Source organism: Rhinoderma darwinii, chromosome 3, assembly GCF_050947455.1.
Source record: "Rhinoderma darwinii isolate aRhiDar2 chromosome 3, aRhiDar2.hap1, whole genome shotgun sequence".
NCBI lineage: Eukaryota > Metazoa > Chordata > Amphibia > Anura > Rhinodermatidae > Rhinoderma > Rhinoderma darwinii.
Genome location: NC_134689.1, coordinates 74,685,528 through 74,702,257, shown reverse-complemented (window position 1 = coordinate 74,702,257; position 16,730 = coordinate 74,685,528). Strand labels below are relative to the sequence as shown.

The window sequence follows — 16,730 nt, the reverse complement described above, 5'->3', positions numbered from 1 at the left end:
AATACTACTTGTATTTATGAAAAAAAATTGACAATCAGAATCATAGGTATGAACAATTTATTAAAAAATGGGGAATCTGGATCGACAGTTCATATTACACTACCTGAATGCATACTTACCTAATAGTAAAAACTATGTTAATACAGTCAAGTTCTGTTTGGATAAGTTGCTTATTCCTGTTATACCGTATATGTAACTTTAAAGTGCAAACACTGCATAATATATTGAAACACATCTGGTCTGAATGACTCTTTTGAGCAAAGAATGTACTGAAAATAGTTTGGTGAGAGATATTACAGATTATGCTGATGACTATCTTTTAAGAACAAACAAACATTTACCTACGCTCATTGTATGATTACACTGAAACGGCAATTTTTTTTCTTTCTTATAGTGAATACGTAGATATACGCTATAATGTATACAAAGTAAAATCAAACTGTTTTCTATACCGAGAACTATTTTAATGCTTTGTTTTGTACTCTTTCCTGATTTGTATATAAAATAAAAATCTTTGATTTAAAAAAAATAAAAGTCGATAAAGTGAGCACCTGTGATAACAGTGCTAAAAATTTGTGGCTGAAGTCTCAGTGTCAGTGTAAAGCTGTGTTCACCTTGTGATGTACTGTTGAACTTTTTAACGTATATGTTGACAAGCCCATATGCTATCATTAGTCAAAGTATGGCATAAATTATGGTTGGTATATACTGGTATACCTTTCTTGTAACTGTATTAAAAAGTACAGTTGACTACACTTTTTAATACAAATATGAGGGGCAAAAAAACAAACATAATAAAACTGTTGTACCAAACAGTATTCTTTTGATTTTTACAGTGGTAGTCAGTGGCAGTAGTATACAGTATACAGTAGTATATAGCTGGGGCATACGTTCAGCAGCAAACATGTTTGCCTAGCAAAAAGCTCTGGATGCTGTAAAGAATTTGCCAGACACAGGTTCTGCGTCGACGCCGGTGGGCAATCAGTCTGCACCTGCTCCTATGTCTGTGAGACTGACTCCATCTTCCACCACTCAGGATGGCAGGCTTAGGAGTGGGAGAGCCTATCACAGCTTGGCCAGACGGAGCTAGTTCCCGCCCGGGATGTTCACGCTGGGGTATTGCTCAAGAGGTTCCACCTTCCTTACCCCAATAAACCAGGTCCACCTAGAAAGGGTCCGGTGGCCCCTCATAAAAGGGGGGGTACTGTAAAGAATTTGCCAGACACAGGTTCTGTGTCGACGCCCGTGGGCAATCAGTCTGCACCTGCTCCTATGTCTGTGAGACTGACTCCATCTTCCACCACTCAGGATGGCAGGCTTAGGAGTGGGAGAGCCTATCACAGCCTGGCCAGACGGAGCTAGTTCCCGCCCACTGTCTATTTATACCTGCCTTTCCTGTTCCTCCTTTGCCTGTGATTCTTCTATGCTTGGTTCCTGGCTTGCTGCTGCTGCTTGTACTACTGATCCTGAGCCTGCCATCCTGAGTGGTGGAAGATGGAGTCAGTCTCACAGACATAGGAGCAGGTGCAGACTGATTTCCCACGGGCGTCGACACAGAACCTGTGTCTGGCAAATTATTTACAGGTGCATTCTTAGTACCATTTGCACTGCGAACTAGAGCCAGCAATAGTGCTTAAATTCTTATTTTTAGAATAATATACTTGAAAAGACTAATCCATGCAACAAAAGATTTTTCATAAAGATTGTAAGATAAAAAAATATATTTATTTTTATACATTTATAAAAACCTTCCTTGTCTCTGTCTCTCTCTCTCTTAAAGACCTGTCAGAAAGCTATGATGGAACAGACTCTGACTCATTTGTAAGTATTTTTTATATAATTTTTATACGTACATTACAGTTTTATTACGGGCCATTAATTTGATTAAAGACCATTTTAAAGAATTCAGTGGTTAAAAGAAACATAACGGTTTAGGTTTCTATGCATGAAATAAATGAACTGCATATTGCATTTGCTGAAATTTTTGTTTCGGATTCTGCCTGCTGCTTAAGAAAAAAATTATTATGTCAGAACTTCTCAATTTCAAATTTACTCAATAAGCATATTCGTTCTAGGCTCCCGTATTCAGTATAGTGTTTTTTTTACCACTCCTATTTGAATCAATAGGAGCACTCTAGCATACTGCACCCTAGTAGACAGAGCATGGTATAATGTTTTAAAGCTGCATAGATGGATACGCTTCTTCCTGCCCTTGAAGTAGTTATGGCCAAGATCAGTTGTCAGAGGTAGCGACAACTTGAAATCTTTTATATTAATCATAATTTTAGAATTTTAAGGTCCATAAACTGCAACCACACCGTTATGCTAGATGGTAATCGTATTATTATACAGTCCAGTATAACGGTATGTTGCCGGTTTAGGGTTTTAAAAACTTGTGACAGGTTCCCTTTGAAGAACTTTTATATTTTTCAAAGAGTCAAATTGACTTACCTGAAATGTTTTCCTGTAGTCCAAAGGCAGCACACTAGAGGATTTAGTTAAAAATTTCCCTTTTGGACAGAAGATAGCAGTTAATAAGCAATAAACAATTAACCATTGAGCTACTAACTTTTATAAAAGGACTCAGAAACCAGATAGAAAAAAGAAAAACCTCTGTTTATTGAGGGATGCTAAGATCTTGTCTAACTATGGACCAAATAAGCTATCCGGTTAAAACAAAGAAAAAGGGCTTTTGGAGGGATTATCCCCGGACCACTACTTGAAACTTTTCTTGTAGCATTGGCAATGGCCAGGTTTTTGGATGAATATCACACAAAATAATCTTTATAGTCTTTCAAAATAGTTTCTCTTGTTACACCTTATTTAAAATCTTGTGAAAGTTTGCTGAGCCAAATTCTCAAGGCTCTTGCTACAGGAATCGTGGCCAAGCATATACTACATGCTGGAGCAGATGTGACATAACTCCTTTTTAATAATAAGTCTGCCTTGCGGTCCATGGGATTTTTCTGAGCAGATGATTCTTCTGTGGGAAAAATTGAATTCCTGGCCAACTTCACCACTGCTAAATCCACTTTGGGTGGAGACTCCCATTTTGCCACAGTTTCAGGGTGCAACCTGTAAATAGTTTTAAACCAGGCACCAGTATTGATCTTTTTATATGACTTAACCCATCCTTTTTCCAGAATTTCTGATATACCTGAATGACCAGCAAATACTTTAGCTTTTTAATAGGGAAGTAAAATAGGCTTTCTGTTTCTTAGTCTCGACAGTCTCTTTTACAGATTGAATTAATTTAAAAGTTCGATCAAGAGCCGTCTGAATATACTTCACCCAGAGACTGCAGACGAGGATGAATCTGGAGAGAGGTTCACAGCTCTTTTTGCACATTTTAGCTTTAGCTTTGTGCGATGAAAATACCGCCTCTTGTATGGTCTCTGTTAATTAGGTCTTGAACCAGGAGTAGAAACTTTAGCTTCTGAATGAAAAGAAAGAGTCTCATTCACACGTAAACAGGATGTGCATAAAGCCATTTCATAATCTTCCGGCAGTAAATGATTACAGTGTTTGTATAACCAGTATGTAATGCCAGAAGCAGGACCCGCGCCTGCTGGAGGTTCCGGTCTTTGGGTCTCGTACCTTGTCCGGCAGTCTGTCCCTCCTTCAGGCCTCTGGAGTCTGATTGTGTCTCCACCTTGCCGCTGCACTGTTTTAAAAGTTCCAGTGCGTGTGAAATTCAGAAATGTCTCACCAATCAATGTTGCTCCCCAGGACTATTTAAGTCACCTTCACTATCCACCGAGGGCCTGAGCAATTTTAGAAAAACCTAGTGTTATCCAGCGAAAGTTCCTGTATGCATCTGATCCTGTCTGCTATTGCTATCAGTTATTAGCCTGTATCCAGTTGTCCGTTACCAGTCTGTATCCAGTCTGCTATTGCTATCAATTATCAGCTTGTATTCATTTGTCCATTACCATCCTGTATCCAGTCTGCTATTGCCATCAGTTATCAGTCTGTTTCCAGTTGTCTGTTACCAGCCTGTGTCCAGTCTGCTATTGCTATCTTGATCAACCTGTATCCGGTTATCCATTACCAGCCTATCTCCTGTGCGCTGTGGCCATCTCTGGTCAGCCTCTATCTGGTTATTCATTACCAACCTGTATCCAGCCTGCTGTTGCTATCAGTTATCTGCCGATGCCCATCTCCCTGCCTGTATCCAGTTACCTGCTACCTGCCTGTGTCCAGCTGCAGCTACATGCATGTGTCCAACTATCCGTTAACCACCTGTGACCTGTGATCCGCTGTCAGCTTCCATCCATCAAGGTACCATCTGCCAGTGCCTGTTTCTTGTCTGTTTGGCATGCAGCTACTCCGCCGCGACCACCTCAAAGAGTAGCCCAGTGGGTCCACAAACCGGCTGGTCTTACCACTATGATGGAATTTTATGGTTCTTTTTCTGCTCTCAGAAGAGCTGAAAATCTGAAGAGACAAAATAAAAGAATAAATAAGAGTACAGTAATAGGAACCGGAAACAAAGCATATCTCCTCATATCTTGCCAACTGCAAGGGTAAACTGTCTGGCTTCAAACGCTGTTTGAAAAAGCCTGCAGGAATTAAGTCCCACCCACTTCCAGCAAACCAGCGTGCAACACGTTATCCAAAAATACCAGACGCGAGAGACAGAGACACCGACACTCTCACGAGAATGCGTGACCGAGCATGAGCAAACAGCCTCACCGCCTTGGACAGGGAATGTCTATCCCAGATGATGCGACTTCCCACACCAACTAAGAACTGCCAAGAGGGGTAGGTAAAAGATTCATATTAATGGAAGTCTGGTGAAATCCTTTTGGGGAGAAGTGAAGGGACAGAAGCTTCCTTCTGTTTCACAGCAGACCACGAGACCCGGAATGATAAGCTCCATCATGGTGTCTGTAGCGGAGGAACAGAGACCACTCTCCGTTTCACACTAAAATGTCTTGATAATCCAGATAGAAGTACAAATCCCATAATCCAGTAGGAGAGAAGAAAAAATAAATCCTTTTAATAGAAGGGAGTAGTTCATTGTTTAATTATTCATTGTTTTTTTAACAATAGGCCGAACCCAACTTTAATCCTTTGTGTGCTGCCTGAAGAACATCCAAGAAGTACTTTTATGTGACCTTATAGGTTACTCTGTTAAATACATTTACTTTTTTGAGACCATAAAATCAAACAAAAAATTGCAGTGTTATAAGGTGCAATATTGTGTGTAAAGTACAGAAATCAGTAGCATAACCATAAATCCAAGTATGAGGGATAGCTCTCCACCGAATTGCGCAAAGTTTCGACCCTTGAATGTATTGCTTGAGAAAGAACCATACAAGGGTCGAAACATTGCACTGTTCGGTAAATAAGAATTTTTAACTTTTATTGCATATTGTATATGGACTCTGTTGTGTTTTACTTTTTCCAATATGGTGTGTGATTCCTAAAAGGTCTCATGAAATTGCATGTGTACATGTGACCACGATATTGCCATTGCAGGAAAACCATTAACCCAACATAGGGTTATATTAAAATTGTATGCAATATTATGCAATCACTATGTTATATAGCATAATAGTAGAGTAGAACATAGAAAGTTTTAGCTTTATATATTTTCTCCATGAAAACTGCTCCAACTACCCAGTATGGATTTAGCCTTACATGTCCTAAAAACATGTGACTTTGTCCCAATGTCTGATCGCCGAGTCCCCCACGATTGGAACCCCAACTATCACTGGAACGTGGGACCTGACAATGACCAAAACAATCTAAAACTCCAGATTAACTATTCCATAGATACAGTATGCTTTCAGTGGACATCTGTCAAACTAGTTCATTTTAGGCTCATGTGTCCTCAGATCAGAGTATGGGTCACAATAACAGCACAAAAGAAACTCACTTTCTATTAGATCCATGCATAAAATTATTAAACATAAGTGAAGCATTATGGTTCAAAATGCATTAACCACTTGCAGTCGGCAATGCAAATGTTTGTGATAAGAACAGATATATTTCAGGTTAATGGAAGATGTCACTGTATAGGATGCTGCAGAGGCGTAGCTAGGTTCTCCTGCACCTGGGGCAAAGATACAGATTGGCGCCCCCCCCCCAACTTATTTCTTGACATCTCCTTCCCCCTCACCATGTTTGCTTTCCCTACCAATCAATGAGGTGTAATTTTTTTTCACAATTTTTTTTATGTGACTCGAGCATAAAAGCATTACTACATTTTACAAGCGATATAGTTCTATAATGTAATTAACATAAAAATAAATTAAAAGAAAGTAAATTAAAGAGGCCACACACAGCCCCCTGTAGATAGTGCCACACACAGCCCCTCTCTTGTAGATAGTGCCACACACAGCCCCTCTCTTGTAGATAGTGCCACACAGAGCCCCTCTCTTGTAGATAGCGCCACACAGCCCCCCTTTTAAATAGCGCCACACAGCCCCCCTTGTAAATAGTGCCACACAGCCCCCCTTGTAAATAGTGCCACACAGCCCCCTTGTAAATAGCGCCACACACAGCCCCCTGTTGATAGTGCCACACACAGCCCCTCTCTTGTAGATAGCGAACACACAGCCCCCTTATAAATAGTGCCACACAGCCCCCCTTGTAGATACTGCCACACACAGCCCGCTTCCCCCCTAGTAGATAGCGGCACACCCCCCTTGTAGATAGTGCCACACAGAGCCCGCTGCCCCTTTGCAAATAGCGCCACACTCCCCCCCCTTGTAAATACCACCACACTCCCCCCTTGTACTTAGCGCCACACTGTGAACAGACCGGTGAGCAGTAGCCTACCGCTACCACTCTCCGCTCTGCCTGGTGTGACTTACCGGAGAAGCCGAGGAGGTCATTCGGCGCAGGCAGCAGCGGAGTTCCTTCTGACTTGGGTTGGTGACAGCCAGGGCCGGCCTTAGCTTGGATGGCGCCCTGTGCGGGACCCTCTATTGCTGCCCCCTACACAAACCAAAAATTAACCACATATATGGACACGCTGGAACATATATACTGTACATACATAAAGACAGATATTTAGACTTACAGGCAAATATACATACACACATCTGGAATATATAGATACAGGTAAATATATAGACGTACAGACACATATACACACACACACACACACACACACACACACACACACACACACCGGCAGATAAATACACAGACAGGAACGTATACAAATACATAAAAGGCACAAATATACAAGCGCAAACAGACCCATATATACGCACACAGGCACATATGTACACAGCACAGATAATGTAGTAGATGTTACCTGCAGTCCTATGAAACACCACAAATAACACAGTGATAACTCTCTGAGTACAGATAATGTAGTAGTGTTGCCTGCAGTCCTATGTAAGACCACAGATAGTGTAGATGTTACCTGCAGTCCTATGTAACACCACAGATAACACAGTGATAACTCTCTGAGTACAGATAATGTAGTAGCTGTTGCCTGCAGTCCTATGTAACACCAGAGATAACACACAGTGATAACTCTCTGATTACAGATAATGTAGTAGCTGTTGCCTGCAGTCCTATGTAACATCACAGATAACACAGTGATAACTCTCTGAGTACAGATAATGTAGTAGATGTAAGAGACAAACACATGCAGAGACACAGACAGACAGAGACACATACACACACACACACACACAAACACACTGTAACATATACACATACAAACACAGAGACACACACTGTATACACACTACACACACATACATACACACACACACACACTCTCACACACACACACTGTAACATATACACATACAAACACAGAGACACACACTGTATACACACTACACACACATACACAGACACTCATGTCTCCTTGCTGACAACATCACAGGTCAGGACGGGCTGTGGGCGGAGCTTCCTCTCTGCTTCTCGTGAGGTCAGGTGACAGGTAAGGTGACTGGACTGGTCCACTCCCTGGCCATCACAGACCCCAGTCAGAACGCCGTAATTTCCTGGCTCTTCCTAAAACTGCTGCAGGTGTCCGACATACGGTGCGCCTATCAGCAGCGATCAGCTGCTCTTCGGCGCCCCCCTTCCCTACCACCTAGTTGTGCCCGGGGCACATGCCCCGCCTGCCCCCTCTAGCTACGCCCCTGGCATGCTTCCACTAAAGATGCTGATAATGTGCCAGCCTGCTCTAACTGAATTAACACAAAACGTGCTAAACACCAGAGAACCCATGATGTCACCTTTGTCAGGGCAGGAAGGATGCTGAGAGGATATGATCTATTGGTCAATCCTGCATTCCTCTCTATACAGACCGCTAATTATTAGGATCTAATATCTTGTATTGCAACCAACAGATCAGTATAATGTCTTATAAAGGTATGCAGGGATAACAAAGGTTGTGTTATCCTTGCTTTCCCCAGAGTAAAAAGGAAATAATAAATAAATAATACTTAATGCAATAAGCACACTGAACGATCTTCAAATTTCAAAGTCTGTATTTAAAGACTATGTCCACCTTTGAACATCATTTTACAGTTCATATTACAGGGGGCAATTTATTAAGACTGGCATTTAATACACCGGTCTTAAAAGGTTATTCAACTTTCAAAAAACTTCTGACATGTCATAGTGACATGTCAGAAGTTTTGATCGGTACGGTTCAGAGCACTGAGACCCCCACCGATCGCTAAAACGAAGCTGCAGAAGCACTCGGTTGGGCCCGTACACCAAATGCTTGGCTTTCTGAGAAAAGCCGATCAGAAACTAAGCGGTTCAGTGCTCATCCGAGCCCTTCAGTGCTCAGACCCCCAATGATCAAAACTTCTGACATGTCACTATGACATGTCAGGAGTTTATTGAAAGTTTAGTTACCCTTTAATAGAAAGAAAAAATTGAGTAAAGTGCGACACATATATAAAGAGACAAAAGACTCTTAATAAATGTGACGCGTCTTTCGGCCAGGCCATTGGTCACAATTACGGTGCAACGTCCACGGCCATAAATTCTATGTATTTTTCTGCTCGTGGCAAACAATCAGTGGTCAAATACATAAATTCACTTTCTGCTATTCTTATCTTCCTTCTCTATACTTATGTATACTTCATAATTTAGGATGATGATGACTATGAGGATCCAAATGAGCCAGATAATGGGGCAGACTATGAATCCCCAGCTCCAGAAGATGAAGATAGTGGCAACAGTGATGGTTATGAGCCACCACCTTCCAATAATGAAATTCTTCCCATCAATCCTTCAAAAACAAGTTCTTCCAACCCAGACTATATTGGTAAATCATTTTAAAATAATGCATATTATGTGACAATTTCATTGCATTTTGCATATGAATGGTGAAGAAAAGGGCATATAGTTCATGTTAACTTTATTTTGCGGGTCATTACAATTACAACAATACCAAATTTATATATTTTTTTATGTTTTACTACTTTTGCACAATAAAATAACTTTTTTTTTTTTTAAGCAAGTTCTATTACCAGTTTCTTCCCAACTAAACTGCTTATACTGCTGGTAAGGTCTTGAGAAAAGCAGTATTACTTGTCTGGTTTCTTTCTAAACCCCTTAAAAGTAGGGCTGATTCTTTGGAAATCGTAAAAATCGAATTATATCCACCCCTCCGGCAGCTGCTTATCATTCTCCGCCGCCTTCACTGCCCTGTGTACTGCTGTTGCCAGTCAATTACTTATGGATGTGACTGTCGGCGGCCAATGGTAAGCAGATGTAGCAGGTGTGCAGTAATACTGACTGTTCCTAGGTTTACACAGTATACAGAGCACAGGCATTCTGTACCGATGGGCATTGTTATTATGCATCACAGCTAATCATCGGCTTTGTGTGACATATCATACTACTGCCAATCGGTCATAGTTTTCCTGCGCTCTGTAAACTGCACACCCACAGCCTCTGCTAACCTTTGGGTTCTGTCAGTCATATCCATAAGTAATTGATTAGTGGAGTAAGTAGAAAGGACAGTGGCGAAGACAGCACAAAGGACTGGCGGCGGAAGAAAAAGCTGCCCACAAAAGTAAAAACAAAAATAGACCTCCATCTCTCTTTTCCATTAGGGAAGAGGTAAGGGCTAATTGTATGTCTGAGCGTTAGTGTAAATATGTGTGCAAAATTATGTAAATGTATTTACATAGGTATGATAATTGACTGTTCAGTGCATTCAGAAAATCTTCAGACCCATTCACCTTTTTCACATTTTGTTATGTTATGGTCTTGTGCTGAAATAAAAAAAAAAATCACATTCTTCCCCATCATTCTGCACTCAATATCCCATAATAACAAAGTGAATACAGAATTTTGGAAATTTTTGCAAATATATAAAAAAAATTCCCAAATTTTGCATGGACATAAGTATTCAGACCCTTTGCTATGACACTTGAAATTTAGCACTGGGGGCCTGAAAATTCTCTACATCATCCTTGAAATGTTTCTACACCTTGATTGGAGTCCACCAGTGGTAAAATCAATTTGATTGGACATGAATTGTAAAGACACAACCCTGTCCTCACAGCTCACAATGCATTTCAGAGCATAAACCAAGCAATGAGGAGGAAAGAACTACCTGTAGAACTCAGGGACATGATTTGTGAAGGCACCAATCTGGGGAAGGGTACAAAAAAAATAATTCTGCTGCACTGAAAGTTCCCAAGAGCAGAGTGACCTCAATAATTCTTGAATAGAAAAAGTTTGGAACAACCAAGACTCTTCATAGAGTAACGAAGTAGTCGGAGGAGAAGGGTTTTGGTAAGTGAGGTGACCAAGAACCCAATGATCACTTTGGCACAGCTCCAAAGAGCCTGTAGGCAGATGGGAAAACTTCCAGAAGGTCAAGCATCGCTGCAGCACTACACCAATCTAGGCTTTATGGCAGAGTGGCCAGAAAGAAGCCTCTCATCAGTAAAAGACAAATGAAAGCCCGCCTGGAGTTTGCAAACAAGCACCTAAAGGACTCTCAGACTGTGTGAAACAAGCTTCTGTGGTCTGATCAAACCAAGATTGAACTTTCTGGCCTTAATTCTAAGGGTCATGTCTGGAGGAAACCAGGCCCTGCTCATCACCTGCCCAATATCATTCCTACAGTGAAGCATGGCGGTGGCAGCATCATGATGTGGGGGTGTTTTTCAGCGGCAGGGAGACCGGTCATGGTTGAGAGAAAGATGGATGGAGAAAAGTACAGGGATATTAAAATTAAAACCTAATCGAGAGTGCTCTGGACCTCAGACTGGGCTGAAGGTTCACCTTCCAACAAGACAATGACCCTAAGTAGACAGCCAAGACAACACAGGAGTGGCTCAGGGAAAACTTTGTGAATGTCCTTGAGTGGCCCAGCCAGAGCCCTGACTTGAAGGCAATCGAACATCTCTGGAGAGAGCTAAAAATTACTGTCTACCGATGGACCCCATCCAGGCTGACAGGGATTGAGAGGAATCCAGGTGTTCAAACCTTGTGGCAACATACCCAAGGAGACTGGAGGTCAGGGCCGGACTGGGATGGGCCGCTGAGCAGTGGGCCGCCTGCTGGCCGTTCAAACTATCAGTTTCGGCTCAGGCGGCAGGGTACAGCATTTGTAAGGGGGCGGCCGACAGCTAAGAATTGCCGTCCGACTGTAATAGCAGCCGTGGTCTGTTCTGCTATTACTAAATCTCCCTGTGTAAAATCTCCCACTCTGGCCCCCTTCCCTGCTTTTCACACAACCTCTCCTCCTCCTGCTGCTGCTGCTGCTGGCGTTACTAGTCGGGACATGAGGGAGGGGAGACTGTAGGTGGGCTCTGTGTCGGGCTGTGAGCTGAAGTGCTGGAGTGAAGAACCCCCCCATCAACTGCTGAACTCCCTTCACAATTATCCTACACAAAAGTAACTGCATGTGTGTTTACAATGTGTACTTTATAGGTGTATAATGTGTGCATGTAATGTGCATATTTGTGTGTCTGTGATGTGTACATGGGTATATATATATATATATATATATATATATATAGTGTTTGATGTATGTATAGTGTATGTGATGTGTACGTGTGTGTATAGTGTATGTGATGTGTACATGTGTGTGTGTGTATATATATATATATATATATATATATATATATATATACTGTATGTGATGTGTACATGTATGTGTATATATAGCTTATGTGATGTGTACGTGTGTGTATACATAGTGTATGTGATGTGTGTGTATATATAGTGTATGTGAAGTGTACATGTGTGTATATATATACTGTGTGTATATGGTGTGTTTGAGGTGTACGGGTATATATATATATATATATATATATATATATATATGGAGCGCTATAGCTGTATGTATTTCACTCGTAGTTTAAATGCTGCAGATTTTACCAATGGATTTAGTTGTGGTAAGGGCTCGTCCACACACTCCTGAATTGCTGCGTTTTTTCCGGCCTGAAAAAACGCAGCAGAATACAGTAGCAGCATAGTGGGCGACATTTAAAATCTCACCCACACGCTGCGTATAATTTCCAAGCCGAAATTGACCTGCGGTGCGTAATTTACAGACCGCAGCATGTCAATTCCCGCTAAGGAATGTGTGCAGAATTGCTGCGTTTTCCATAAGAGACGTCCCCATCTCCCAACATTAAGAAAAATGCAGCAATTTACGCACCATTTTCTGCCGCAAACACCGCAGGAAATGGTGCGTTTTTGCCACAGCGGAAAGACTTTCACTTTCAAACGGAATTGCTTCAGAAATTTTCTGCAGCAATTCCGTTGTGTGTGGACAAGCCCTAAATCCACAGCACAAGGGCTTCTCCACACGTATTGGAATTGCTGCAGAAAATGGAGCGGATTTTGCTGCGTTTTTCTCAATGTTGGGGGATGGTGACATCTCCTCTGAAAAATGCAGCAATTCATTCCACTTTCCACAGCAGGAATTGACATGCTGCAGTATGTAAAATACGCACCGTAGGTAAACATCTTGTCAGAAATTTTACGCAGCGTGTGGATAGGATTTGATAAGTCTCACCCACTTTGCTGCTACTATATTCTGCGTATTTTCCATCCGCAACTCCGGATGGAAAATACGCAGCAATTCCGTTACGTGTGGACAAGCCCTAATGCAGTAGCAGCAGAGTGGGTGAGATTTGAACAAATCTCACCCACACCATGAGCGGAAAAAAATCGCAACTCAGGAAAAATGTAGATCTTATACTTACCCAGAATTCAGTTGTCCGGGCGGGCCTCCTGGGATGACGTGTCATCCATGTGACTGCTGCAGCCAATCGCAGCCACATGGGATGAAACATCATCCCAGAGCTGCAGGATGTAGGCGGGAATCGTCGCCATGTTAAGTATCCATTTTTTCTGCTCAGTTTTCCGCAGCGGCTACTCCTGGCCAAAAAACTGCACCACAATTTGCTGCGGTTTTTCAGCCGGAATTTCCTGTGGTGCAGAGGGCGTATAAACTGTATTCTTTTACACAACGTATCCGTCCTGTGGTATCATACCCGTACAGTATATACATATAGTGGCTGCTATCTTACAACGATACAGCTGCAAACCACACCAATGTGCTGTATTCCCACGAGTCAGCGCAGTTTTCAAATGATTGTTAATGTCCATGCAGTTTTTTTGCAAACCATAACAATCATTTGAAAACCGCCCCGACTTTTGGTAAAACTGCATGTGCTGCGTGTTGTACTGGACAATGGTTGTTAGTAAAGATCTGATTGTTTACATTTAAGGCATTGTACCCTTTGAAGTGGATGTTTTATTTTTTTTTATAAAATGTCAGTCAGTGTGTTTTGTGCAACTTTATAATTCGTTTTTATTAAAAAATCTTTTTACTCTTTGAGATACAGCTGCTCTGTATCCTGTATACAGAGCAGCTGGATCTTACGCTGGATGTTACGCTGAATCCTGAACATGTCAGGTGCGTGGGACTGATGGGTTCAGTGTCATCGTGGTTATGGTGTTGTATATATGTATGGAGCTTGGTTCTGGTACTGTATATAAGTAATGAGCTTTGTTCTGGTGCTGTATATATATATATGTACTGAGCTTGGTGCTGGTGTTATATATATTTAATAAGCTTGGTTCTGGTATAGAGCAGATGGAATTGTTGCAATTTATTGCATGTTTAATCAGAACCTGTCTGGTAGTTTTAACCCCTTGAACTGCCACCATGTGGTAATACATGACCTGACAATATTTCCAAACATTCCCCTGTATGTTTGTTTCAGATGCAGCAAAATCTTTAAAATCAACTTTTAAAAAAGTGCACACTATATGCTAATTACTATATAAAGTCGCACAGTCCTAACTGCAAACCCACGTTTCCATGCTTGGTTGACATCCCCCTTGGCTGTTATACATCACTACCAGTCTCCTCCAACTTTCTTGGATGCACCATTGCCTTGTACTCCACGAACACGCACCATTCAGCGAGTTGTACTCTGCCCGGCTTCATCACTGCACTGCGCATGCCAGGGGAGTACATGGCAAAGGAGAAGGCTGGTAGTAATGTAGAACAGTCAGGGGGATGCCAATCAAGATCTGGGGGGCACCATTTAAATTTTTGCCTCAGGCAGCAGAAAAGCTAGAATTGGCCCGGGGCGGCGGCACCACTGAAACCAGCTGCTACCACCCCCTCATGCACTAATTGTACCTGCCTTACAATGATTCTGATTGGCAGGTGCAAGTCATTCTGCCCTGCCAATCAGCGCCGTTGTTCAGCCCAAGCAGACCTGCTCAGAAAAGAGCAGGCCTGCATTGACATAGGATGACATGGGAACGGGATCGAGGTGAGTATGTAAAGTTGTGTTTTTTTTTGTCTTTTTTTCCACTTAAAAGTGTGAGCGCCATTATCTACGTGGGGGGGGGCTGTATGTGGGGCACTATATACAGGGGAGCTATATTTGGACCACAATCTACAGGGGGGCCATATGTGGGACACCATATACAGGGGGGCTATATGTGGGGCACCATCTACAGCAGGGGCTATATGTGGGGCACCATCTACAGGGGGGGCTAGATGTGGGGCACTATATACAAAAAAATCCTCTAGAATAATGAGCATGTACATTATTCTCGTGAAAAAACAGTGGATTCGTTGGAGTTGGGGCTTCAAGAACTATTCCTTTTTTCATTTACACCTGTTTTAATAAATCTCCCCATGTCTTGTATAGATGAAAGGTGGACCCATGTACTCCAGCCCAACACTGGTGGCTGTGTATGGCCTGCGGTGGGCCTGTGTGCTTAAAATCAGCCCTGGCATTTTTAAGTCCCAGTCCGGCCCTGCTGGAGGCTGATATCACTGCCAAAGGCGCTTCAACTAAGTACTGAGTAAGGGTATGTTCACACGGCCAAATTACGGACGTAATTCGGGTGTTTTACGCCTGGAATTACGTCCAAAATTACGGCTTGAATGCGTTGACAAACATCTGCCCATTGAAAGCAATGGGCTGACGTTTGTCTGTTAACACGAGGCGTGTATTTACGCGTCGCTGTCAAAAGACGGCGCGTAAATAGACGCCCGCGCCAAACAAGTGTCCTGTCACTTCTTGGGACGTAATTGGAGCCGTTATTCATTGACTCCAATGAAAAGCAGCGCCAATTACGTCCGTAATGGACGCGACGTTCAAGCGCCTGCACATGCCGTTACGGCTGAAATTTCGGGGATGTTTTCTCCTGAAAACATCCCCGTAATTTCAGCCGTTACGGACGCTGCCGTGTGAACATACCCTTAAGGGTCTGAATACTTATGTCAATGCAATACTTTTCTTTTTCCTTTTCAATAAATTAGCAAACATTACGAACATTCTGTTTTCACTTTGTCATTACGGGATATTGAGTGCATAATGATGGGGAAAATTTAAAGGGTGTGAAGACTTTCTGAATGCATTGTATGTAATGAAGGTGCACATTTAAGTGCCAAGTATTAATGTGTGCGTGTTTGTAGGCAGTGAATATGTTAACCTCTGTGTTGTGAGTATGCATGTGTGCATGCCTTTATGTAGTGAACATACGTACATGTGTGTATGCATGCAGTGGATGAGAAAATGTAGTGAGAATGTGTATGTGTTTTTACATCTGAAAATTCCTTTCGGTAATAAATGTAGTAGGTAGTGGGTAGTGTAGGAGTTCAAATGTGTACAGATCTAGCCGTCTTTACCTTGACTTTTAACGCATTAAATAAACAGGGGCTAGATCCCTAAGGCTGGGTTCACACGACCATGTTACATCCGTAATGTACGGAACGTATTTCGGCCGGAAGACCCGGACCGAACACAGTGCAGGGAGCCGGGCTCCTAGCATCATAGTGATGTACGATGCTAGGAGTCCCTACCTCGCTGCAGGACAACTGTCCCGTACTGTAATCATGATTACAGTACGGGACAGTTGTTCCACGCAGAGGCAGGGACTCCTAGCGTCGTACATAACTATGATGCTAGGAGCCCGGCTCCCTGCACTGTGTTCGGTCCGGGTCTTCCGGCCGAAATACGTTCCGTACATTACGGACGTAACATGGTCGTGTGAACCCAGCCTTATCTTGACATTTAGGCTGGGCTCATACGAGCGTGGCGTTTTTGAGCACGCAAAAACGCAGCGTTTTGCGTGCGCAAAAGCCACTTAACAGTTCTGTATGGCTGCAGCATATGATGCGCGGCTGCGTGCTTTTTGCGCAGCCGCCATCATTATGACACTCCATTTGGATGTTTGTAAACAGAAAAGCACGTGGTGCTTTTCTGTTTTCATTCATCCTTTTGACAGCT

At 42.4% G+C, this 16,730-nt stretch overlaps 1 protein-coding gene across 1 annotated transcript in view; it reads left to right on the top strand.

Moving 5' to 3' along the window:
- The window catches only part of LCP2 (lymphocyte cytosolic protein 2), a 353,127-nt gene that overhangs the window by 145,727 nt on the left and 190,670 nt on the right, over nt 1-16,730 (top strand). The window contains exons 4-5 of the mRNA XM_075859992.1: nt 1,781-1,821; nt 9,088-9,262. Coding sequence (XP_075716107.1) covers nt 1,781-1,821; nt 9,088-9,262 — 216 coding nt within the window. The remainder of the gene's footprint in view (nt 1-1,780; nt 1,822-9,087; nt 9,263-16,730) is intronic.